Source organism: Pan paniscus, chromosome 3 (genome assembly GCF_029289425.2).
Source record: "Pan paniscus chromosome 3, NHGRI_mPanPan1-v2.0_pri, whole genome shotgun sequence".
Lineage (NCBI taxonomy): Eukaryota > Metazoa > Chordata > Mammalia > Primates > Hominidae > Pan > Pan paniscus.
This window is the reverse complement of record NC_073252.2, coordinates 7,456,570-7,481,774: the sequence shown is the minus strand read 5'-3', so window position 1 is coordinate 7,481,774 and position 25,205 is coordinate 7,456,570. Positions and strand designations below refer to the sequence as shown.

Below are 25,205 nucleotides of genomic sequence, written 5' to 3'. Positions count from 1 at the left end.
CATGCCAGGGGTTGTGTTTACTCATGAGCCAGATTATTGTGGATATGGCTTAAGCAGTTCTGAGGATTGGGGATTTATGGACAGCAAACCATAAAAGCAGAAGGAGGGGATGGGTGTGGCCCTGCCACATGAATGGCAGTGGCTCTGCCACCTTTTCCAGTAGAAGTCACACCGCCCAGAGCTGACACCTCTGAAGACCCAGGCAGCACAAGGTAGGAAGGGTATTGTCCAATGGCCACGGGTTGTTCCCCCCAGGTGGGCAGATGACCCCCCAATGACGAGACCAGAAGAGGTTCAAGACTGCTGCTAAGCCCTCCTCCAACTCCTCACCCTGCCCTCTGTGGGCTCCTGCCCAGAACCTGCACTCTCTTCTTCCAGTAACAGCTCTTGATCTTCATCTGGAGACAAAACTCCTCGCCCTGGCTGCAGGGTTGGGTGTGTGGGCCTAGCCAGGCAATGGAAGCGTTTCAGCTCCCTGGCCAACATGATGGGTTTGTGTGGGCATGTGACCCAAGTAGGCCAGGGGGCCTCAGCTCTGGCTTCCCTCAGGAGCAGGGACAAACAGCAACTCTCTTTAGCCTGTTTCCCATGGACCAGGACCTGGGAGGACTGCCTGAGAAGGAAGCCAACATGCAGTGAAAACAGAACCCAGTGATGGAGACAGACAAGGAACCAAGCCTGGTGCCTACGTTAGAACGCCTGGAGCCAGTCATGCCTGAAGCCAGCCCCCTGGACATTCTGGTTCTGTGAGCTTAGGAATTCCCATTTTTCACTTCAGCTAGTTGGAGTGGGGTTTCTGTGACCTGCCACCAAAGTCCTGCTTAACACATCCTTTTGTACACAGCATTGCAGGAGATACAAAGGCAGAGACAGGAAACAGGAACGTGTTCCCCGCCCTCCAGTAACTTTAAACCAACTGGGAAGATCTGCCCAACCAGCCATTGCACAACCACATGCTGACCTGTGCAGTGTGGGCTACAATTCTGGCAGGGTCTGGGAAGAGAGGAGAACCCCAGAGGGCCAGGTGAGAGGAGGCAACTTCCAAAGGCAGAGTCAAGGAAAGACTTCCTCTGCAGCCCTCCTACACTCCGCTCCCATCTTTTCTTTTCAGAAGAATATCTCTCCTCATCCTCTGTATCAACAAGGACCTGGGGTGGGGCAGCCATGGAAATTCAGGCCACCGAAGGGGATTTAGCCACACAGATGACTGGGAACATTCCTGATAGAATTATGCAGAAACAGACACCAGATAACATTCACGATCTCCTTCCACTACTACAAAAAACACTTCTATGGCATTTTCCTCCTGGTGGGGAGAGAGTAAAAGGGATGAGGGATTAGCCGACAGAGTGAGGCCCGCTCCCACCCCTCCTCTCCCAGGGGCCCCCCGCCTCTCCTCTCATGGGAGCCCCCAACCCCTCCTCTCACAGGGGCCCCCACCTTGTCACACCTGCATCTTCCCTAATGGTCTGTATGTCCTTGATGGAACTTCACGTGGACAATCTGTCTTTAAAAGGCATCCTAGGCCGGACATGGTGGCTCACACCTGTAATCCCAGCACTTTGGGAGGCCAAGGCAGGGGGATCACTTGAGGTCAGGAGTTCGAGACCAGCCTGGCCAATATGGTGAAACTCCATCTCTACCAAAAATACAAAAATTAGCTAGGTGTGGTGGTAGGTGCTTGTAATCCCAGCTACCAGGAGGCTGAGGCAGGAGAATTGCTTGAACACAGGAGGCGGAGATCGCGCCACTGCACTCCAGCCTGGGCAACAGAGTGAGACTCCATCTCTAAATAAATAAATAATCAATCAATCAATCAATGGTATCCTGAAAAATGTCAGGGAGTGACCGTCCCAGCACCACGGGCTGCCCCACGTCGTGGACGCTCCCTCCTGGCTCTTCTTGCCATCCCTGAACTCTGCCACAGCTCTGGTCTGTGCCCTGGCAATGCCTCCCTCCCTCCTTCCCTCCCGCTCTCCTGCTCCTCCCGCCACCTCTGAGAAGCTTTTCCAGATTTCTCCGGGCAGGAAGGTTTAAGCGAAATTTTTGCTTCTTGCAATAGAATGAGAACTCAAAGTCAGAATTTATTGACTTAAGAAAAAAATGCAGAAATACAAAAATTTCTTGCACAAGTGATTTTGTGTCCATGACTCAGCCCTGCTTACAAACCCTCAGGCATTCCAAGGAGCAGTGGAGCCTGGGCCCACTCCACCCAGGCCAGGTCACCGTTCCACTCCCAGAAGAGCCCTGTGGGGTCACTGAGGTATTGGCAGCTGGCTGACTACCCCCCGCCTGCCTTTCCCAAAAGCTTCTCTTGTTGGGGGCTCAGGAATGAACGCTAGGGGTTGGTAGGTGATGGATGACTGGGCCTCCTTCCTGGAATAAGAGAAGTGGACCTGCTTGGTGCAAGCTCAGTGCCCAGCACTTTTGCCCTCATTGTATCACAGCCACATCAGTCTCATCAGGTGGGCACCATACACCTGCATTTTACAGGGGAAGACTTGACTCTCAGAACATAGGCAAGGCAGCCATTAGCAGCAGAGTTGGGATTGTCACCAACCAGCCACCTGCAGCCAACCATCTTGGGCACTGCATCAAGGTCAAGCGTTTGATCCAGGCCTGGCAGCTCACACCTGTAATCCCAGCACTTTGGGAGGTTAAGGTGGATGGATCCCTCGAGCCCAGGAGTTCAACACCAGCCTGGGCAACACAGCGAGATCTCATCTCTACAAAAAAATTAAAATTAGCCAGGCATGGTAGCGTGTGCCTATAGTCCTAGTTACTCGGAAGGCCAAGGCAGGAGGAGGGCGTGAGCCCAGGGGTTGGAGGCTGCAGTGAGCCAAGATCGCAGCATTGCACTCCAGCCTGAGCCACAGAGAAGCCCCGCCTCTATTTTAAATAATGGTGATAATAAGGGTCAAGGGTAGAAAGCCCAGCCCTCAGCACACAGAGGAAGCGAGTGGGTGGGCGCCAAAGATGACCGGGGGCCCAGCCTTCACTTTATCCACAAACGTCCCCACCCACCTGGCCCCACACAAGGCTGATGACGTCCTTCTCTGGGGAATGCCACCTCCTCTGAGAGACCCTCCCTGATGCCACCCCAGTCAGAGGCCCCCATCACACATGCATCCTTCATAGCCTCCCCCACATGGGCTCTTGCCCTGGGGCCCCCAAGTCACCATCTGCTCCCGTCCCAGAGGGCTGTAACCTCACCAGGACATGGATCATGCTCGGTCCCAACCATGGACTTCACCCCTTCCCCCGGCAGAGGATCTGGCCCAGAGCCATAGCTCACTGCTAAATACATGAGTCGCTCCAAGAACACCTCCCAAAATGCTCTCTGGGGCAAACACAAATTTGGGCCAAAGCCCTGTAGATGTCAGCAATCCATGACGTCAACAAAAACTCGTGGTTGGTCGGTAGGTTCTGCCTGGTCTTCGTCCCTTCTCTGATCATGCCGAAAACCCGACCCCACAGCAGCGAGGTGAGTGAAAAGACAAAAATAAAAACAGATTGGAAGTGATCTCAAAATTCAAAGATCAGCACCTGCACTTCAGGAACTCTGTCCCTGACTGCTCCAAACATGCAGTCGAGAAGGGGACGAGCCCACCCACCAAAAACAGTCTACAAAGGGGATAGGCTTCAGCACCATGGAGCCGGCCACAGAAGCCAGCCTCACGCTGGGGTCCTGGCAGGGACCGTTTCCGGAAGGGGATGCCAGTAGCTTCCTAAAGAGAGAGGTGCCTGGCCTGACTCTCTACACAGCCTCCCAAGTCCTCCCACCCCAGAGGCCACAAGTATCTCAAGACCCAGAATGGGCCAGGCCATCCAGAAGCTGGGATGGAGTCCGAGCCCTGGGATACAAAGATATGAAGGCAAGCAAGGCCCAAGGTGACCGGCACAGCAGCAAGTCCTCACAGACGGGGGCGGGGCGTGCTCTCGGGCGCTGAAGGACAGGGTGACAGAGCCAGCTGAGGAGGGGGCATCTGAGCATATGCTGGCTGTCCAGCACCGGGGCAAGACCTCCACATGTGATGTGCTCCCATCTACAATAAGGCCAGGTCAGTGTCCTTTCCCTCCTAGGGAAGAGAAAGATGAAGTTCCACGAGGTCCGCAGCTTGCAGGGCCACATGAAGCCAGGAGGCAGCAGAGCAGAGGGGCTCCCTCCCTGGAGGGCAGAAGTGTGGTCGGGGGTGAGGGACGCAGGCAGGGGCCCCCTGAGGCAGGCCAGGCTGTCTGCTGGAAAGGTGGGGCCCTCCACACGCTGCCCACCCCCCAGCAGGGCTAGGTGAGCCAGGTTGGCGTCACACAGACCAGGCTGGCCTCGCAGACAGGTCATGCAGCCTCTCAGAGTCCCTCTCTGTGCTCAGAAGACTCGGACCAGGGCCCGGGGCAGAGGCAGCTCTCTGCAGGGTTCCCCTATAGGACTAGAGAGAGGGGGTGCCTGGTGAGCAGGAGACAAGGCAGTGCATCCCCTAGAAAAACTTGGGGGACCCTATGCAAGGGAGGGCTGAGGGAGACACAACCAGAGCCAAGCCAAGCCAAGCCAAGCCCTGGCATCCCGCTGGGACCAGGACTGGGGCAGACAGAGGATGGAGCTGCAGCCTCTCGCCCTTGAAACAGCCATGGTCATCCCTTGCCTGCGGCTGCCGGGGTGTACAAAGGGAATCATTCACAAGTCTGTCCAGTGTGCCTAGCACACAGTCTGGCACACAGTGGGTCTTAGAAAATGTGTCTGCAGAGAAAGAAAGGGCAGAGGGCAGAAGACCAGCCCTGCCTCCCTCCCCGCCAATCCCCTGCCTGCCAGTAATCCCCAAAGTCTTCAGCACACAGTGCCCACCAGAGGCCATTTGGAAATGCCATAGGAAGTAGAAACCCTGTGGGGGCTGGAGGGCTGGGGGCAAGGCGAGTTCATTCCCGACATGCCCCGTGGACGGTCTCTAACCCCCACCTGCCCCAGCTCAGAAGCCAAGATGGCCAGCACCAACCCCCTTCTGCATGTCCCGGGGGGTGAGGAGGCCAGGCCAGCGAGGGAGCTGGGGGCCGCCTCGGTGGTCTTCTTTGCCTTCCTGAGACAGGAAGGTGGGCCCCAGCTGATCTTCTTTGCCTTCATGGGCCAAGCTGGCTCCCACCCAGGGCCAAGGGACACTGGGGTAGGTGGGATCCTGGGAGAAGGCGCCCGAAAGCTCCCTTCCCACCCCAGACAAGTCCCAGAAGTTCCCGGGTTTTGGATTTCCCCGTCACTGCCCAGCCCTCTGCTCGGCCACAGGCAAGATGGAAAGAAATTCTGACTTGATCTTAGAGGTGAGAATTCCAGGCAATAATTCATATCAGGAAACTTGTGAAAAACCAGATGTCAACGAGAAATACTTTCTTTAAAAGTAAACTGGAGGAGCTGAATGTTCATGAAATATGCTGGGCTTTGTTCCACTTTAGCAAACTATTCAGGAAATGGGAAGAAATTGGAACCACATAAAATCCCCCTAGAGAAAGAAGGCACATTCTGATTAGGGGACAACAGTGCAGTCTTCCCTGGGACTGAAGAAGCTCGCTCCTGCATCGCTAGACATCCTTCCCGCTCCCTGTACCTTTACCTATATGTGCCATAAGGAGGGGTCCTGCCAGCCCCAGTGCAGATGAGGGAACCCAGGCCTGGAGGACTGGGGAGCCGGCCCCAGCTCAGAGCTCGGGGCAGCCCACTGAACCTGCCCGCCTCCAGGAGCCTGAATTGTCTGGCCACGGTGGCCGCCACACTCCAGCCCAGCAGCTGGGCCCTGGCCAGGCGCTGGGTGAACGCAGAGAGCAGCCCAGTGACTCACCTCAGCTCCCAGCCCAGGCTGTGTGGGCGGGAGGGGTTCGGAGGGGCCAGCAGCAAGCCTTCCCAGACACAGCTCAGCACTGCACCTTTCCAGCCCTCCTCAAAGAGACATGTGGATGTGAATTGGAAGAAAAGACATTCACAGACAAAGAATGAAAAGCGAGGCCCCACATGTGGACAAAGGCCATTTTCGGGGCTCCCTCCATTAGAAGGCCCCCTGAGAACTCAGAAACTGGTGATTCCTCTGAAGCTGGCCCAGAGAGAAGGCTCAGCACAGGGCTGGCGTGTACATGGATGGATGAGCGAGTTAGCAGTGGGTGATGCTAGGTGCGGGGCTGGTTTGTAGCTAGATGGATGAGTGAGCGAGCAGGTGGGTGATGCTGCAAAGTCATTTCCATCAGAAAGCCCAGGTTTCTCGAATCCTGCTCTCCCCTGGGAAAGCCCTCCCATGGTTCAACCTACCCCAGAGTCATTTGTCTTTGTTGAAAGCTGAGCAAACCCATCTCATGGGTTTCTTGTTTTGTCTTGTTTTGTTTTGTTTTACTGGGTGAGATGAGGCTGGGATCATCAAGGATGCTATTTAAATGCCCTAATTCAATTTGGGAATGGGTGTTTTCTCACCACGGAGTACCCTGGCTCCTGGCTGACCCAGTGGCCCCACCATGGAGGCGTGGGTGTCACCAGGACCTGGCTGCACAGCCACGACCATGAGTCAGTGGCTGCTAGACTGCTTTCCCTCTGCCCAGGACTCCTCTCAGGCAAGAAACAAATCTGTCTGTCTCTCTGGCAGCCAGCTCTTTTCTCTGCAGATATGTGCCATAATCCCCACCCCACGGGGTGGAGATTAATTAGTGCGTTAAAGAGCTTCCCAGGTTACTCGTGGAGCCGGCAGTGGGCCAGGGAGCCCAGATCCTCACTTACCAGCTTTGCGAGGACAGAGGGACTCGACTCTCCCCAGATTCCCCAGCAGGAAAGCTAGGCCTCTGAGCTTCAGGATCCATGACCTCCTGCTAGCTCCTCCTTTCAGAAGTCCTCGGATGTTTACTGAGCATCTACTAAGCACCAGGCGCTTGGGGAGCAACAGGGAATGAAACAGACCAAAGCCCCTGAGCCCCTAGAGTCCATACGCTTAGTGGGCTGGAGGAGACCAGAGAGGAGGCCTGGGGAAGACACGGACACTGGGGCAGGGCAGAGGGGACAGGACTGCGGAGGGATGCATCATTCCCATGGGGTCCATCTGTCCCCATCTCATCCCTCCAGCCGAGTCCTACCTCGAATGGTGTTTTTGTTTTTTTGTTTTTTGTTTGTTTTTGTTTTTGTTTTTGTTTTTTGAGATGGAGTCTCATTCTGTCACCCAGGCTGGAGTGCAGTGGCATGATCTCAGCTCACTGCAACCTCCACCTCCCAGGTTCAAGCAGTTCTCCTGCCTCAGCCTCCCGGATAGCTGGGATTATAGGCGTGTGCCACCACGCCCAGCTAATTTCTTTGTATTTTTAGTAGAGACGGGGTTTCACCATGTTGCCCAGACTGGTCTCGAACTTCCTGACCTCATGTGATCCACCCGCCTCTGCCTCCCAAAGTGCTGGGATTCTGGGCATGAGCCACCGCGTCCGGCCTCAGGGCGTTATTTCTACATGCTCCTGATTCTCTCTGCCTGCTGTTTCTTCAGGAACCCATGAACTTGGATGCAGAAACAATGGCCTCTTTGTTTTCAACCAGCCTCAGCTGAAATTAGGCATTTCCTCCATTATGAAGTAGGCAACAAGTCACAAATGTGTCATCAGTACCTGAGTGTCACCAACAGAAATCACAGCTATCTCCAAGACCAGATCACAGTTGCTATCGATCTCAAAGTATGGCTTACACTCAGCACAACTTCAAAACTATGGAAATCATCACACCTGCTGCTAGTTCTTATGGAAGTGTTACTGAAGAAATACTAAAACTGTATTTTGATAACTTCATTGCCATGAAATTGGTTTCCTCTGGATCTATACTTTGTTTTATGCTAATTATAAAATCCTCATTCTGAGAAAGTTTCATCAGCTTCTCCAGGATTGGGATGGGCAGGAATCTAGGGCACAGAGAGAGCTAAGAGCCCCCGTGCCAGTTTGGGGTCCTCAAAGCCAGAAAACCCCTGGGTGTGTGTCTTTGGTCCACCCAAGGAGCCTAACCCACAGCCAGGTACACAGCAGCCGCCTGACGTCATAGCTGCTGCAGGACTCAAAGTGGATGCCCAGAAGGCCTATTTGATGGTCAAATGAAAAATCAGAAAATAAACTTGGCTGGGGTTAAGTGGTATTGATGGGAATAATTGAGAAAAACATAGGGTTTTTATTGAGTGCTTTATTTTTACAGAGTGCAAATTGAATTACTTTAACTGGTCAATGAGGTAGTCAATTGGGAAAAGTGCCTAAAAGCAGAGGAGGAAGAGAAATGGGCTTGAACTTGGAAGGCAAACGGTTACCCTTAGCAAGCGCGGCCGCGCCGAGCAGTGCCTCCGGGAATGGTCTCCTTTTCCACCCTTGGCGCAGCACCAGCCCAGCCTATTTCTGACTTCCCAAGGTTGACAGATCTGGATTTCCTGGGCTCAGAGAGATACCCCCTCCTTGGGTCACAAGTGGCAGAATTCAGAGGTTATGAGAACAGAACAGGGAAAGGTGACTCCCACGACACAGCCTTGCCACCGTGTCCCTTCTAGGCGCGGGATTGTCCTAATGCCACACATGTTTCTCCTCCTGTGGATTTCCTTGGGGGTTGCAATTGTGCTACTGACCGGCAAGTGGGTACAACACAAGGCAGCAACAAGAGTGACTTCTGATGCAGATAAAACCTCAGGCTCAATCAAAAACTTAACATAAGCCAGGCATGGTGGCTCACGCCTATAATCTCAACACTTTTGGAGGCTGAGGCGGGTGGATTGCTTGAGCTTAGGAGTTCAAGACCAGCCTGGGCAATACAGCAAAACCCCCATCTCTACTAAAAAATACAAAAATTAGCCAGGTGTGGTGGTGTGCACCTGCACTCCCAGCTATTTGGGAGGCTGAGGTGAGAGAATCGCTTAGTCAGAGGAGGTTGAGGCTGCAGTGAGCTGTGACCGCATCACTGCACTCCAGCCTAGGCAACAGGGCAAGACCCAGTCTCAAGAAGAAAAAAAACTGACGTAGGATTACCATAAGATCTAGCAATCCCACTTCTGGGCATTTACCCAAAACGACTGAAAGCAGGGACTCGAAAAAATATCTGCACACCCATGTTCACAGCAGCCTAATTCACACTACCCAAAAGGTGGAAACAACCCAAACGCCCATCCACAGATGCATGAAGAAAGGAAATGTGTAGTGTCCATACAGTGGAATATTACTCAGCCATAAAAAAGGAAGGAAATTCTGGCACCTGCTACAGCCTGGGCGAACCTTCAGGACATCATGCTGAGTGAAATAAACCTGACACAAAATGACAAATGTGTACGGTTCCACCCATATGAGGACATTAGAGCATCAAATTCATAGAGACAGAAAGTAGACTGTGAGTGGCGGGGGTGGAGGAGGGTGATAGGGGTTAGTGTTTAAGAGGGGCAGAGTTTCCATTTGGGAAGATGAGAACGTTCTGGAGAAGAATGGTGGTCACAGCTGCACAACACTGTGAATGCATTGAATGCCCCCAGAACCATACACTGAAAAAGCATTAAAACAGTGAATTTATGTTACATATATTTTACCACAATTTTAAAAATAGTAATAAAGAAAAAAGAATTTTTTTTGAGGCAGAGTCTTGCTCTGTCGCCCAGGCCAGAGTGCAGTGGCACGATCTCGGCTCACTACAATCTCCGTCTCCCTGATTCAAGCGATTCTTCTGCCTCAGCCTTCCAAGCAGCTGGGATTACAGGCATGTGCCATCACGCCCGGCTAATTTTGTATTTTTACAAATTTTCACCATGTTGGCCAGGCTGATCTCAAACTCCTGACCTTAGGTAATCCACCTGCCTCGGCCTCCCAAAGTGTTGGGATTACAGGCGTGAGCCACCACGCCCAGCCAGCAAAAAGAATTTTAAAAAGAACTCAGGCTCAAGAGTGAAGGAATTCAAACCACATCTCAGATCCTCACTAGCTGTGTGACTGGGGGCAAGTCCTCCTGCCACACCGAACCTTATTTTCCATTGCTGCAAAATGCATATAATCATGATATCTACTGTGTAGGTCTCTGTTTAGGAGCAAATGAGACAAATGGGCATGACGTGCCTGACGTAGCATCTGGCACCTAGATAGGGGCTGTGATTATTAACTTTATTATTACTAATCAGCAGTTTCATGTAAATAGTGAGGGATTATTATTATAAGGTAAAATTACATCAGAAGCAGAAGCTGGGAGGTGATCCTAACTGCTGGATCTCCCCGGCTGAGGCCTAGGAGATGTTATCGCTACGTCTGATGCTTCAGAAATATGCACGGCGAAGAAGCCTCATAAAGAATTCTTTCTGAATTAAAATTGATCTGAATGGAAGCGGCCACACTCTGCCTGGCTCTTTTCTTTCTCTAATTTGAACTTCATTTATCTGAGCGTCAGGAAATGGTGACTTGCAAGAAATGTGCTCGGTGTGAGTCAAGGCGAGCTCAACATTGCAGGAAATTATCTGCTTTTGCAAGAAAATTACTAAGGAAGGAGAGTGCTGTTGTTTTACGATCTTCGAGCTGGTGTGAGAAGAAACTAATTAAATGATTGTAATTTTCTGTGCAAATACAGTAACTGACTGCTGTAGAAATGCAAAATAAGAAGGAGATTTTCCACCTCAAAAGGACACTGGAGTTTTACCTTTTATTCCAGTCTTCCAAGGAGAGTCCTCACTCACTCAAGTATCCCTATTCCATTTTTTTAATGACAAATGGAGCTTAATTGGAATAGAGGTGACAAGCACCATAGGCCTTCTGGGAAGCTGTCCCGAGTCATGAGGCTGAATGGAAAAGACGTTGCTGCTGCCCTCAGCGGGCTGTATATCAATCAGCAGTGAGCAAGTTGCCTAAGTCTGTGTTTTACAGCCTTGCAGAGCAGGTCACGGATGGTCTGCGCTTGTGGGAACCTGCTGGGAGCGGGGAGAGAGGTCCAGGGCATTCCCCACCCCCACCACCCACTTAGACTGACAGCCCCATGTCTGCACTTCTTCTACACCCAGAATCCAAGCTCACATCCAGGACGGGGCTTTCCAAGAAAAAGCAGGATGTGAACCAATGCAGAACACATGCCTTCACCTTTCCAACGCTACAGACGGAGACCTTGCCCTCCCGGTGGCCAGAGCCAGGGATCTCTGCTCTCTGGACTTCCAAAAGGGGAGGATGTCGGTCAGGAACAGCAGCGGCAGCACAGCCAGGCTTCTCAGGTCATGGGCATCCCTGCAATCCACAGAGCACCCACCCAAACTAGGGACTAAGGAGGGGCAAGGACAAAGTGGGCCATTCGTAAGAACCTATAAATAACTCATCCTTTGGTGTCTGAAAAAAGAAAGACAAGGCGGCCCCAAAAGAGGAGGCAACGTACAAGCTTCCCCTCCATTTCTTCCTGCACCGGAAAAGGCACAGGGGCTCTCTGCAGCGTCCCAGCTGATTCGCCCGTCACTCCAGTCTGCTCTCCATCGAATCATCTGCACAAGTCTTAGCCTGACTCTGAAAAATCACCATAAAATAAAGTAACGGCTACGCCGAGAGGCCCACGCAAGCTCTGGGCTGCCTTCTCATCTGAGGGGCGTGCCGAGGAATGAGGCTAATTTATGACCTCTTTAGAATACTCTCAGGAACCTTCACGCAACTACAAATTAAATCGCCCTTTATTAAAGTAAAAGTGGATTTGTGAAATGTGCTCAGCAACTTTATTAACAGCGCTGTCTCTATGACTTCGAGCCAGGCTTCTTGATCAACGCACGAGTCTCTCCTCTGCCCATGAGCGCTCCAGGCTGCTCCAGCCCCTAGGCCTCTCCTTCAGCCTTAATATTCTCACCATTCCAACCTCCTCCTCAGCCCGGGACTCTACTCATCCTGCAGAGCAGCTCCGTCTTCACCTCCTCCAGGAAATCTTCCCAGACTTCCCCAGCGCAGATTCACACGGCACCTAGAACGCGCTGGGGTGAATTCCTGTCCAGACCAAACATTTCACCCACGCAGGGGCCAAGTTTGACTTGGCCCCTCACTGAATCCTCAGCAGCTAACAGCGCTAGGCACACAGAGAAGCTCAGTACAGAGCTGAGGCCAACAGCCACCACAAGCCGGGCCTTGAGCTAGTTTCAAGAAGACAGTGAAGATGCAAGTGAGGTCGACACTCTTAGGAAACAAGATGAAGGAGGACATTGGTGGCTCTGCTGGCCAGGCCCCCATCCATGGAGTGTGTGGCCCCAGCACTGGCCTGACACACAGGAACCATGATCCTCGTTTGATAAATGAGGAAAAAGGCTCAGAGAGGTTCAGTCCTCATCCAAGCGTGAACAGCAGGCACGGGTGAGACCAGCTGTGCCTGAAGCTCAACTCTCATGGAAATCTGCCTCCTTCATTACTACTTGAAAGAGGCTGCAGTGAGGTTCTTGGGCTGGGCATTCCAAAGTATCTTCTGCTTCATTCCCGGTCTCCATTCATATAAATAAAATACAAATAAATTAGCAAATGTGTACTAAGCATAAACAACGTCCGGGTTGGTAGTGACCTTGGAGAGGGTCTGGTCCTGACGCTCATCTTACAGATGGGGAAACTGAGGCCTGGGGAAGCGTGGCTACATGGGTGGCCAGCATGATGGGAAGGGAGGAGTGAGTGCCCAGCTGAGCGCTGCAGGGAGAGAACCCAGGGCTCCCCAGGGAGGAGAGGGAAGGCAGCACTAGTGTGTTGGAGGGCAGGGGAGGGACCCCGGGGTCAGAGCCAGAGGCCATGTGGAACAGCATGGAGTGCACCCCTGGGTCCGGCTGGGATCTGGGCTCACAACCACAACTCTGGACCCCTCAGTCGGCCCCTGGTGGTCCCGCTTCCCACCCCAAACCGCAAGTCCCTGCAGTGGCCTGGAGCATGGACATGGAGCCTCCTTTTGAGCACTTCCAGCGAGTGGGGATCGGGGCCTCCAGAGCAGCACGAGAGCCCATCCACGTTGCTGCCCTGCACGCGGGGCAACTGAAGACAATCCAGCCTCCCCCACCTCTGCGCTTCCCCACTGTGCACCAGAGGGGTGGACTTCCAGCCCAAAGCCAGTTTCTATCCCATAACCCCTCCTGCTCGCATTCCCCGGGAGTGTCGGCCCCTCAGGCAAGGACCCAGCAAGGCAGGGCACCTTAGGTCAGGTGAACTGATTTTGGGGAGTGGGAGAGTGGGTTTGGGAGCTTCTCAGGGGTCCTCAGAAGCAACAGGAACAGACCAGCACTTGAGGGGGTGCAGAGAGAGGACAGAACATGGGGGATCCACAGTCAAGGTCTCATCTGTTGAACTTGGATGAGAATACAAACGAAGGCAGCTCCCCATCCCAGAGTGGCCCGCCCCACCCAGGCCAGGGAAGCGGGTCTACGCAGCTCCCCACCCCAGAGTGGCCCGCACCACCCAGGCCACAGAGTGGGTCAGTGAAGGCCAGACCACAGCAACAGCCTCCCTCGGACCCCAGCCAGGAAACACCATGGGCAGGAGCCCTGCTCAGAGAGACCCTGCTTCACAGCACAGGCAATGGCCACGGGCAGCCCCTCCACCAGGCTCACCTGCCCTCTACACCTCAGAGATCTCTGCTGCTCCCCTCAGCCACACCTCCCCAGCCTTGCCAGTCATCCTCATCCTCCCCCACCTGTGGCCCATGTGACCCCCTCCCCAGGTGAACTGAGCTTCCCCTGCCCCACCTTGCTCTCCCTGCACTGTGCCTCCACACCGGCCCCACTTCGCTCCTCCTGAATTGCATCCCTGGGGCTCTCTGCCCCCACCCCGCTTTGGACCACAAGCACTTCAAGAGAAGGAGCCCATCCCACTGGCTCCAGGCCCTTCCTCTGCACCCCAGGGCTGACACCCGAAACACGATGACGAAACTAGGGCCCAGGTCGAGAGAGAGCACGGCTCCCCATCCTCCCGGCTCACAGGAGAGTCAGAAGGACGGGGACTTCCGCAAAGTGCACCCAGCAGACCCCATGGGTAAGCACCCAGGAAACAAGGCCTGCCGGCTGCTTTGGAGGCAAATATGAGGCCACGTGGAGGGTTCTGGGCACAACACCCTCCCCTTCCTGCTGGGAGCTCTCAACCCATGCTCTGAGTGTCGAGTGACTGGGGCGAGGGCAGAAGCCCTGGGTCACCATGCGAGCCTGTGGTTTGCACGCCGAGACTTCCCTAGACTCAGCCCGCCCTCTGCATGTCCCCATGTGCTGCCGCCTCTCTCCACACAGAGTCCCCGGCTCCCTCATGGTTCTTCATCCAGCCGCCAGGCCCAGGGTCCCGGACAGGCTTGCCCCACCAGCAGCCAGCTCCTAACAGCAAGTATGACAGGCACTCACCCCTGGTCACCACATCCCTTGACCTCTGCCTGCTTCTGTCTCTCTCCAGGTGGCCGCTGGACACCCTTGGTGATGAGCTGTCATGACAGAGATGCACTTCCTCTGGACGGAGGCCCAGCACTCACAGGCAGACCAGCCACAGCTCAGCCACCGGGGGCCACACCTCAGGCTCCAATCCAGCCTCCACCCCAAATGCTGGGAGGCCCACACCGTGGGGGCCTAGAATTCCAGAGTAACGCACAGCAAGTTCAGCATACTTAAATACAAAACCCCAAGCTTGGAGCCACCAAGCTGTCCTCTAAGGTGGACTGGAGTTGACATCACAAAACCACAAGCATCGGACACGAGGCTTCAAGTCAGCTTTGTCGTGGATTTGAGCCCGTTCATTTAAGAACTCACATGGTCTCTGCACTCTGGAGGCTGGCCTGGAGCCTAGAAGCCCAGCACCACCCAGGACAGAGAGGCCTGCAGAGCCGGGGCAGCCACGTCCTGTGCGCCCAGCCACGCACCTCTCTCCAGCCCACTCTCCTCTCCCTCGGCCCCCTCCGCAGCCTTGGTCCAAGCCTCCCTCTGGCAGCAGCTCCTCCCTGAGCCTCTGTCCAGATGTCTCACCCTGCAGCCCTCACCAGCCCCATCCCCCACAGTGCCTCCAGGGCTGTTTCTTGATATCATTCTCTGAGCTCCTGCTGTGGGCCAGGCTCTGATCTGAGCATTTGACATGGAAGATCTCACTTCACCTGCACCACAAACCTATGAGCCTTTACTTCTCCCATTTTCAAGATATGGTCACTGAAGTCCAGAGAATTTAGTCCATTTGCCCTGGATCCCAGAGCCAGAGAGTGGCAGGGCCAGGATACAGACCCGGGCAGGCTGCCTCTGAAGCTCAATTGCAATGTCCACCACTCGTCACTGCGACACGGACTCTTCAGCCTCACATCTGGGGTCCATCGGGAGCTGACTTTTTAATCTATTTTTTCCAAACTTCTTTTCTATGGTTTGTCTCCATGCACAATGCATTCACTCTCACTTTATATAACACACACATATCTTCAAAATTCCTACCCCCCAGACCTTGCTCAAGTTGGAATGTTGTTTTCTGGAATGTTCTCCATCTCCTATACACTCCACCTACTCATTCTTTAGGTCAGCCTTGACGCCACCTCTTCCATGCAGTCTTCCCTGATTTCCCCATCAGCGTTATCAGGGGAGGGTGACACTTGCCCCCTCATATCCTAGCTGTTCATGTCCATCTGCTGTCTCCCACTAGACTACTCTGAGATCCACTACTAAACTCAGGAGATGCAAAGGAAGCTGAGACCCCTTCCCTGCTATTAGGGTCTGAACTGTGTCCCCCCCCCGCCACCAAAATCCATACGTTGAAGTCCTTAGCACTTCAAAATTGTGACTATATTTGGAAGCAGGGCCTTTAAAGAGGTAACTAAGTTAAAATGAGGTGGTTAGAATAAGCCCTGATCCAATATGACTGGTGCCCTTACAAGAAATGGAGATGAGGACACAGACACACACAGAGGGAAGACCATGTGGAGACATGGGAGAAGGTGGCATCTGCGAGCCCAGGAGAGAGGCCGCAGAAGGAATCAGCCTGGACAATACCTTGATCTCTGACTTCCAGCTTCCAGGACTGCAAGAAAATACATTTCTGTTGCTTCAGCCACATAGTCTGTGGCACTTTGCCCTGGCAGCCCTAGAAAGAAAATTCACCTGCCCTCCAGGAACTCGACACCTGGCAGATGTCATGATGGAATTCTCACGCAAACTTGGGGAGAGGCCATGGGTAGTATAGTAGAAGAAGCTGCCACAGACCATTAGTTCTTGACCTCTTAACTCAGAGAAACAAGTTTCAGAAGCTCTTCTGATGTGTAGCTCTAGCTCTCTGGGTATAAAATATACACAAATATCGGGTTCATCAAGATTGCAGAACAGAGAGTGTGGGTAGTCTGCTCAGAATCACCTCTGCATTCAACTGCCTTGGATACCACTAACCATGTAGGCGCAGCACAGAGCAGATTTGGAAAATGGGCAGAGGGAGGGGAGGGAGAGGGAAGGGGGAGGGGAGGGGAAGGGAGGGCAGGGGAGGGAGGTGCTGATCTTCTCGGGGAACAATGACAGAGGTGAACAAACTGGACCAGGCTGCAGGAAGCTCACGTTCAAGTCAAATGATACATTCAGCTTCAAAGTTGAGGATCAAGTGCCTTGTGGGAAGGAGCCCAGGTGAGCTGTGCTTAAAATAAGCACAATAAGCCCACGATTTCCCAGAAACATTAAGAACAGGACGGGGCACAGCACATTCCCCATAGGAATAACACGAAACCACAACCCCAGAGGCTGAGAGCCACACTCTGTAATATTTATCCACCTTCAAATAGCACCGCTGCCTCCAAGGGCAGCTCCGGAGACGCAAAACCCAGAGCTGTGTGTGCACAGCCCACTCTAGATCCATAAAAACGCAATACCTCTTGGTTTCAATGAAACATTAATTTCACACATAACAATTTGTTTCTACAGCTAAACGTCAGACAGGGAGGCGGTGTTTGAACTTCCAAGCAAGTCCCCTTCTCTATCTCCATGGGAGCAGGCAGAACCAAGCCGTTGGAAGGAAAACCCACATAATGTTAAACGGAGCTGTAGCAATGGGGGCTTAAATCCTGGGACTGCTTCTTGTAGGATGCTCTCAAAAGCCAGGTTTTAAAGTCCATCCCCCTCATCAAATGCTCCTTTCAATTTTGAAGAACACCTGATATGGTAAAGTAAACACGCTCTCTGTTCATGTTGACCACATCTGCAGAGGGCGGCAAGCAAGTTGAGGAAAGAAAACGTTAAGAAGACTGCTCAGCAAACCAGCCGTGTGAGTTTCTGTCTGGTTGTAGCTTTCAAAGATGGTGCTTTCAAGCAGACGTGAAACCCACTACCAAATCCTGGCTGAAATCTTTAGTCCTGTGGTTGCAAGATGAGACTAGAGGGAGCAGAGTACATTTCTAAGACACGGCGTGTGCTGAGAAAACAATACTACGCACGCAACAAGCACTAAGGCAATGATTTTTTCTTTTAAAGCAGTTTTACTTAGTTAGCTCAAGATAACAGCCTTCTTGCCTCTTCTGAGTTTTCTCAGGCAAGGTCAAACTCCTGCAGCCTCGCCTGCTCCCCGAGGTACAGGATGATCAGGTCTTCCCTGACTGCCCAGTCCAGAGAATGGGTGTGTGAGAGAGGCAGGAGTGGAAGGTGTTGAAGCCCAATGCCTGGTCCAGCATCTGACCCCACACACACCCACACCCACTACTCACAATGAGGGTGTCCTGGCTTCTACTCCCCGAGTGTTCGCTAAGTGTCAGGCTATGCCCGGTGTGCCACACCTCACCCCTGCCCCTCGCTTCATGCTGACCAGAGGACATCCATCCCTTAAAGCTCCTCTCTGGTTCCTTGGACTTGCTGTCCTCACTAAAGAGAAGCCAACATTGACCCCCACTCACAACCCTCCCCCCACAACACACACACACACACCTGCCAGCAGTGAGGACGCAAGCCCACCCAGCCACAGAGGAGTCACCCAACCCAGCTGCCACCCTCAAGGAGCAAAGCCACATGGGCTCCTCTGACAGCCCTGCACCCCCAGTGCCCCATCCCTGCTGGCCCAAGCTCCCTCCTCAACTCTCTCCCAGGAAGCTGCCCTGCACCCAGACTGTGAGGTCAGGACAGGGGCAGGCTGGATGTCAGCCTATCCCCTCACATGGGGCTCCTCTACCCCCTCCCCAGGAAGCTAAATGACAAAGGGGCAGGAGCAAGCTTCAGGATCAACCACCTCGGCAGATGGGGTAGGGGATTAGAGCTTTCTGGCCCTGTGGGATTTGCTTTTTGTATTTATTTGGTCCTTTAAGCTCTCAGTTTCTGGGTTGCCTTTGCACCTGAGTTAGACCTTATGGTACAGCAGACACCGTTTGTTCACAAGTACCTGGCATCTGACCCCTCTCTCAAGGTGCAGATGGAGAGAACTCTTCTAGGGCTCTTCTAGGGAGGTGGCACCTGCCACCTCTGCAAGGCACCCCAACCGGCACCCTGACTGCCCCCTGCTGGCCCACTGCACCCAGGGAGCCCCTCGAAGGGCTGCTAGTCAGGCTGGAGGTGCCAGGAATGACCCAAGACCAGACACCTGGCACCTGTACCCTGATAGATGCTGGCTGGTTGGGGAGCTGGGCTCTAGGCCGACTAAATTCATTCAGTGCTGCCCCTACCCCTGCTCCAACATATTCATCTGCCCACCTCATCCCTCCTCCAGCACAAATCACAGCTGGCTGGGAGTAGCCCGGCAAAGCTGGACAGAGGAGATGGGCACAAGTGACCACCCAGATTATGCCCTTTCCTGGCTCCAGAGGCCAGTGCTCCCCACCCATGCCACTGCCAGTGCATATAGGAACCCTGGCCCTTTGGGAAGCGAGAAGAGGCCTCCTAGGGGACCCCAGGAGACAGCAAGGCACAGAAATGAGGGGAGGCTTCCATCTCCCCTCCCCATACAAATGTACCCTCCTCTGGGGATTCATGGCTGCCACCTCCCTATCCCAATCCTTCTCTGGAACCTGCAAAACTAGAGCCCCACCAGGGGCTGCCCCAGGGTGACTTCAGAGTGGCCCTTGGCCCTTTTGCGGGGGTGGGGGGAAGTGGGGAGTGAGGTTGAGGCAGCCCCCAGGGGAATAATCTAAAGGGACCCTCTGCCTCCTGCATGCACCACCAAAGGCCAGAGGAGGCAGGATTTGGGAAGGGTGGGAGCCCCAGGCTGTGGGTGGAGGAACAGGAGGTCCCCAACAGAGGTGGCAAACTTCCAGCTGGAGCAAAGCCAGAGTAGCCGGGAAGGTGGGGGGAGGGCAGGGAGTTTGCTGTGCCAGCGCCACACAGGTCTCCAGCACAGTGTGGGTATGAACCCAAGGGGGTACGCGGGTCCCAGTGCATCCAGGCGGGGCGACCGGCAGCAAGAGCTCAAGACAGCCGCAGGTCGCACTAGAGTACCCCGGGGAGAGGGGTAACCCAGAAATCCCAGAGTCCCAGAATAGGATTCGAGCTGACCGGGGAAGTCCCGGAGCCTGCGGAGGCGCCACCGCGGAGTCCCTGGTAGACCAGGGAGGGAAGGATCCCGGAGCCCAAAATCCCAGAACGCGACGCTCAGCTGGTGGAGTCTGGGGTCAAGGGAGGTAACGCCGAGCTGGGGTGACCCTCAAGGACCTGCAGGCTTCCGAAGGTTCTGGGGTCCTCCTCCGTAACCCAAGACCTGGAGGCCAGTGGGGGAGTATCGGAGGTGGCCCAGGATCCCGAAATCTGCGGGAATGTCCCCTGCGGTGAGACAAGCGTACGAATCTGAGGACCTCTCCCCAAGTAACCAGTGACCAGAGGCCAGTAGGGGCGCGGCCGAGGTGACCCAAGTGCCCAAGTCGCCCAGAACCCGCCCCTGATGACCATAGTGGGGATCTGGGGTGGGGGCCGTGGCGGTCCCGCCCGGGTGTCCCGCGGTGTCCCGGGTAGGGGCCGCGGCGAGCGCGTGGAGGTCACTTACGCTGCTGTTCTCGCCCGTCCAGTGCACCATCGCCTGGTTGTGCGTCGCGTCCCCCTTGAGCACGAACGACGTGCTGATGAGCGAGACCTGCGCCCGCGAAGCCACTCCGGCCAGCGGCGCCGCCCGCTCCCAGCGCCGGTAGCCCGCGGCGGGGGCGCCGTCCTCGCCGGGACCAGGAGCGGGACCGGGACTCGGACCCGGGGCGTCTGGCTCCGTGCCGCGCGCCTGCCGGTCCTCGCCGCCACCGGGCTCCGCGCGCCCCGCGGGAGGGCTCCGCGGCACCCGGGTCAGTTGTGCGTGAGGACCCAGGCGCCCGGGCTCAGGGGAGCGCCCCGCCGCCCCGCAGGCGCCTAGCAGCAGCAGCAGCAGCAGCAGGAGCGGCCGCGAGCGCGGCGAGCGCGGCGGCGGCGGAGCCCCGGGGCTCGGGACTCGGGCGGTGGGGCCGGGGCCCTTCGGGGCGCGCGAGGGCCCCCGGTGCGCCATGGTCGCCAGGGGCGGCAGCGGAGCCGGCGGCGGGGCGGCGCGGACGAGGGGACCGCGGCCGGGAGAGCAGGAGGGCGCTGGGGAGCGCGAGCGAGAGCGCAGAGAAAGGAGCCGGCGAGGGGAGGGAGCGGCGGGAGGAGGGGACTCGGCGGCCCCGGCGCCACCCGCGACGCCGAGCGCGCACCGCCACCTGCCGGCCGGCCCGCCGCCCAGGCGCTCGTGGGAAGCCCGGCTTACCGGAGCGCGGCCCCACCTCCAGGCCAGGATCCCCTTCCCAGCTCGGTGGTTCCTCCGGTCCTCCTTCCCGGCTCTCCCACCTCTTCCCGTCCTCCCTCCCTCTCTCCAGGTCCAACCACGGTTCTGGGGCTCTGGGCTCCCGCTGGGAACAGCCAGGTCCCTGTCCGGGAGCTGACAGCCTGAGGGAGACAGACCAACCCAAGAGGACACATTTATAGGCAAAAGAACTCTGAGCTAGAACCAGGGCTCCCGGCGCAGATTATAAAGGGTTCTCCTCAAGGGGCCTCTGAAGAGGTGGCAGTGGAGAGGGGGTGAAGCCCATGAAGGTCCCTGGGGAGACCTGCTAGGCGGCCGGAGCGGGGTGGTGGGGGCAGTGCAGAGGCCCCTAAGGTGTCCTCAGCAGAACTGCCCCAAGGACTGCCAGGCCTCTGGCTCAGACATCGGGACGTGCAGTGGCTTCATCTCCCAACCCAGGGGCCACGAGGGAGCTACCCTGAACAGGACAAGCCCCTGTGTGGGGAGGCGTGGGGAGGGGGCAGGGGGTGAGGTCCTAGGGACCTGGTAGGCGCAGTGAGGAATGTGGAAACTGAGGCTCGGAGCACAGCAAGTCCCCACCCAAGGTCTCGTGGCCACTTTAGTTCAGTAGCGATAAAAATGACTTCACAGAGCACCCACCCTGAGTGTCAGACGGGCCTCCAGGAACAAGCACGGCAGGCGCTTCCCGAGGCAAGGCCAGGGTCAGAGCCTCTGCCAGGCCAGGGCCACCCTGCCCATGGCCTTCCCCCAGAGGCCCCGCGCCAGATAGGAGCCCTTGGGCCGGGGTCCCAGTCATACCCCACCTCCCAGCTGGGTCCCTTGGCTCCAGAGAGAGCCTACTGGGGCAGAGGGGCAAGGCCTCGAACATTTGGGAAAGATGGAGAATTGGGGGTTCCCTCTGGCTCCCAGAGAATTGGAGCACCCAGCTCCCTCCCCAGGAAATCATACCCCAAGGCACTGGGCACAGGCCACCTGCATTCACGCTGTACCCAGCGCTGGGACTTGGGGAGGAGGAGGTCTGGCCAGATGCCTCAGAAGGCCCCACACTCCGAATGTGCCGTCCCCTCTCACCCCACCATGTAAATCCTGAACCTGTCAGCTTCAAACCCAATGGGAAGAGGGAAGGGAGGACTGTGCAGCTGTGGGAACATCTGGTCTCACACAGGAAGCAGAGAAGAACAGAGTGGGGTCAGTGAAGGGTGGAGGGGAGGGGAGATGAGGAAAAGTGGGGGACCAAAAGAGAGCTGCAGACCGTGGCTGGCAGGAGAGCACTGAACATGGAGTCGGAAACGAGATGGTTCGGTTCCTCCCCAGCTTAGACAGGAACCATCACAGGGCCTTCCCCAGACTCCCAAGCCTCCATTTTGCCAACTGTAAAAGAAGAGGCTGCACAATCTCTGCGGTCTCTCTCAGTGTTAACTGGTTTTGTTTTGTTTTAAATAAAGAAGGCCTCCAAGTACTATCCTCAAGAAACTTGGCCAGGTGCAGTGGCTCACACTGTAATCCCAACACTGTGGGCGGCCAAGTTGGGAGGAATGCTTGAGGCTAGGAGTCAGAGACCAGCCTGGGCAATGTAGTGAGACCCCATCTCTATTAAAAAATATATATATTTAAAATATTAGCTGGGTGTGGTCCAAACTACTTGGGAAGCTGAGGTTAAAGGATCGCTTGAGCCCAGGAGGTCAAGGCTGCAGTGAGCCGAGATCATGCCGCAGCACTCCAGTGTGGGAGAAAGAAAGAAAGAAGGAAGGAAGGAAGGAGAGGGAGGGAGGGAGGGAAGGAAGGAAAAGAAGGACAGGAAGGAAGGGAGAAAGAAAGGAAGGAAGTGGAGAAAGAAAAGAGAAAGAAAGAGGAAGAAAGAGAGAGAGAAAGAAAGTGAGAAAGAGAGAGAGAGGAAGGAAGGAGGGAGGGAAGGAAGGATGGGAGGGCGGAAGGGGAAGGAAGGGAGGGAGAGAGGGAGGGAAAGGAAAGAAAGGAGAAGGAAAGGAAGGGAGGGAGAAAGGAAGGGGAGAAAGAGAGAAAAGAGACAGAAAGAAAGAAAGAGAGAGAAAGAAAGAGAAAGCGAGAAAGGAAGAAAGAGAGAGAGAAGGGAAGGAAGGAAGGAAGGAAGGAAGGAAGGAAGGAAGGAAGGAAGGAAGGAGAAACTTGACAGTGTTAGTTATCAAGCACTTACGGTGCTGGGCACTTTCCCCGGGGCTTGAGAGGACAGTGGGGACTCTGCTCTGGGGGCTGCTGTTTCAGGCCATCACATCTCATTCTCACGACCAGGCTGGAGCAGGTGTCACTGTCCCCATTTTACAGAGGAGGAAACAGACCCAGAGACATTCCTTGACTACACAAAGTCACCTGGTCAGTGTGTATCAGAGGCCAGACTCCAAACCAGGTATTCTAACCCCGAGGTGGCACTCTTTACACCACCTCAAGCTGCTTGTCATCTATGCATTTGCCATGGTGCGTTTGTCATCTGTATGTTCCGGGCTCTCAGGCACCTTACATCTATGGGGCTCAGACTCGGGCTGCCTAGCCAGGCAGGGCAGCAAAATGAGCTCACCACCACCACCCTTCAGCTCAAGGGAGGCTCAGTCACTGAGTGACTTGGTCAGTCACGTTAAGTCCCCAACAAATTGGGGGGAGGGTCCCGAGCTGGAATGCAGTTGGCTTGACACCTAACTACTGATCTTTCCAGAACAATTGCTGCCTCTGCCCTAATGAGGCTGCAAGACATTGGAAAGAGCAAGGCTGATTCTCCCCTTCTGTGGGTCTGAGCTCAGAGCCACTTTGACTGTCCCAGACCATTCAGTCCCCACCTGCTGGACACGCAGACACAGTGATGAGGGAGACAGACAAGGTTCCCATGCTCACAAGGAGCCTCTGTCCTAGTGGGGAAAACTAATTTCAGCTAGAACTAAGTGCCCAGGAGAGGACAGTGCGGCCATCCGAGAAGAGGTAGGGGTGCTCAGGGGTCAGGGAAGCCCTGCTCCCTTAGGAAGTGACATTGAGCTGAGGATCGAGGACCCACCCAGGCATTGCAGGAAGAGCCGGGATGGCGACCCTGATGCCGGAGCTGGCATGTTCAGGGAGGAGCAGACGCAGGGCTTGATTTGTACTCACAGTCGGATGGAAAGTCGCTGGGGTGCTTTAAGCAGTCGGCTGAGGTTATGAGCATGTTTACAGCCATCATTTTGGCCATGGTGAGGACAGGCACACGAAGCCACTTAGGAGGCTACTCCTCTCAGGTCCAGAGAGAGGCCATGGTGGCTGGGAGCTGGCAGGCAGCAGAGGAGAGAATGGAGGGAAGCCTGCAGGGACCCATGTGCCACTCCCAGGTGCCTCCTACCTGCCTTGCACTCACCCTCCTTAGTGACCCACATCAGGGACTCAGGGGCTCCAGTGCCAGAGAAAGATATGGGGGAGTGTAGACAGCAAAGGAGAGCTGGTTTACCCCTCCCAACATGCCCTGATAGAAGAAGAGCACACGGGACGTCTTCAGAAGCCACAGAGGTGGTGTCAGCAGTACTCACTGAGGAAGCCAAAGGCTCAGAAGGCATGGGGGCGTGAGTGGCTGATGGAGGCGCTGTTTGTGAGGACCCCACAGGCGCTGCAAGACTGACGGGGCCACATGCAGATGCTTGGGCTCAGCATCCGACACTCAGGTGCATCAGGTCAATAGTAAACGCTGTCCAGGGCTAAGAAACCTAATAATTTTTCACAACGCGAGGACCCTCAGCATGCCCCGCCTTGCTCCCTCGTCTCCTTCCCTTCTCCCAGCTCCAGGCTGGGCACTGGGCTCTAGCCTGAATCATACCTGGTGCCTGCTGTTGGAGACTTCACAACCTGATGGGGGAGGCACACAGGTGAACAGAGAGTGACATTAGGGAAACAGGTGCTCCCACAGAGGTGCCTGGAGCTAAGGGAAGGGAGAGCTGCTGTCTGGGGCTGAGGGAGGGAGGCTGCCGGGAGGACACCCTTCAACTATCCTGCTAGGTAATAGAGACAGCAATGATCATACATGCTACTGAACACCACCATGGGCTAGGCACTGTTCTGGTTGGAAGGACTCACTGAGCTTCACAACACCTATATAAAGTATTATTTTGCCCAAGTTAAAGATAGAGAAGATGAAGGCACAAAGGGATTGAATAAATTACCTCGAGGATTCAAAGCCCCCCCTCTCCCATGTGCTGGCTACGAGGCCCTTCAGCTTCACCCTCACCTCTCTGTTTCTCAAATTGCCTACCTGAGAAACGGGACCAGCACCATCTACCTTAATGAGAACTGATTCGACATGCTGATTCCTGGGCCCTACCCAGACCAGAAACTCTGGGGTAGGGCCCAGGCATCTGTTTTAACATGCGCTCATGTACTTCTGGCACACCCCTAAGTTTGAGAAGCACTGTGCTAACCCTGCGGCTGCAGGCCCGGGCTGCTCATCAGAATCATGTGAGGAGATTTAGAAAAATCCTGCTTCCTGGGTCCACTTCTGCCTCAGGCTCGGTGGGGGTGGAGCCCCGTTATTCCATCTTCTCTAAACTCCCCCACGTGATGCCAATGTGCGACCAGCAGGGCATGCTGCCCCATAGCATGGC

The 25,205-nt window shown here is 55.1% G+C and overlaps 1 protein-coding gene across 4 annotated transcripts in view; it reads right to left on the bottom strand.

Annotated features, from left to right (window-relative positions):
* The window catches only part of SORCS2 (sortilin related VPS10 domain containing receptor 2), a 557,572-nt gene extending 537,152 nt beyond the window's left edge, over positions 1–20,420 (bottom strand). For all 4 annotated transcript variants that reach the window (XM_034951974.3, XM_034951976.3, XM_034951975.3 and 1 more), the window contains exon 1: positions 19,864–20,420. In XM_034951974.3, the coding sequence (XP_034807865.2) occupies positions 19,864–20,346 (483 nt within the window). In that variant the 5' untranslated portion in view covers positions 20,347–20,420. The remainder of the gene's footprint in view (positions 1–19,863) is intronic.
* Between the last annotated feature and the right edge of the window lie 4,785 nt (positions 20,421–25,205).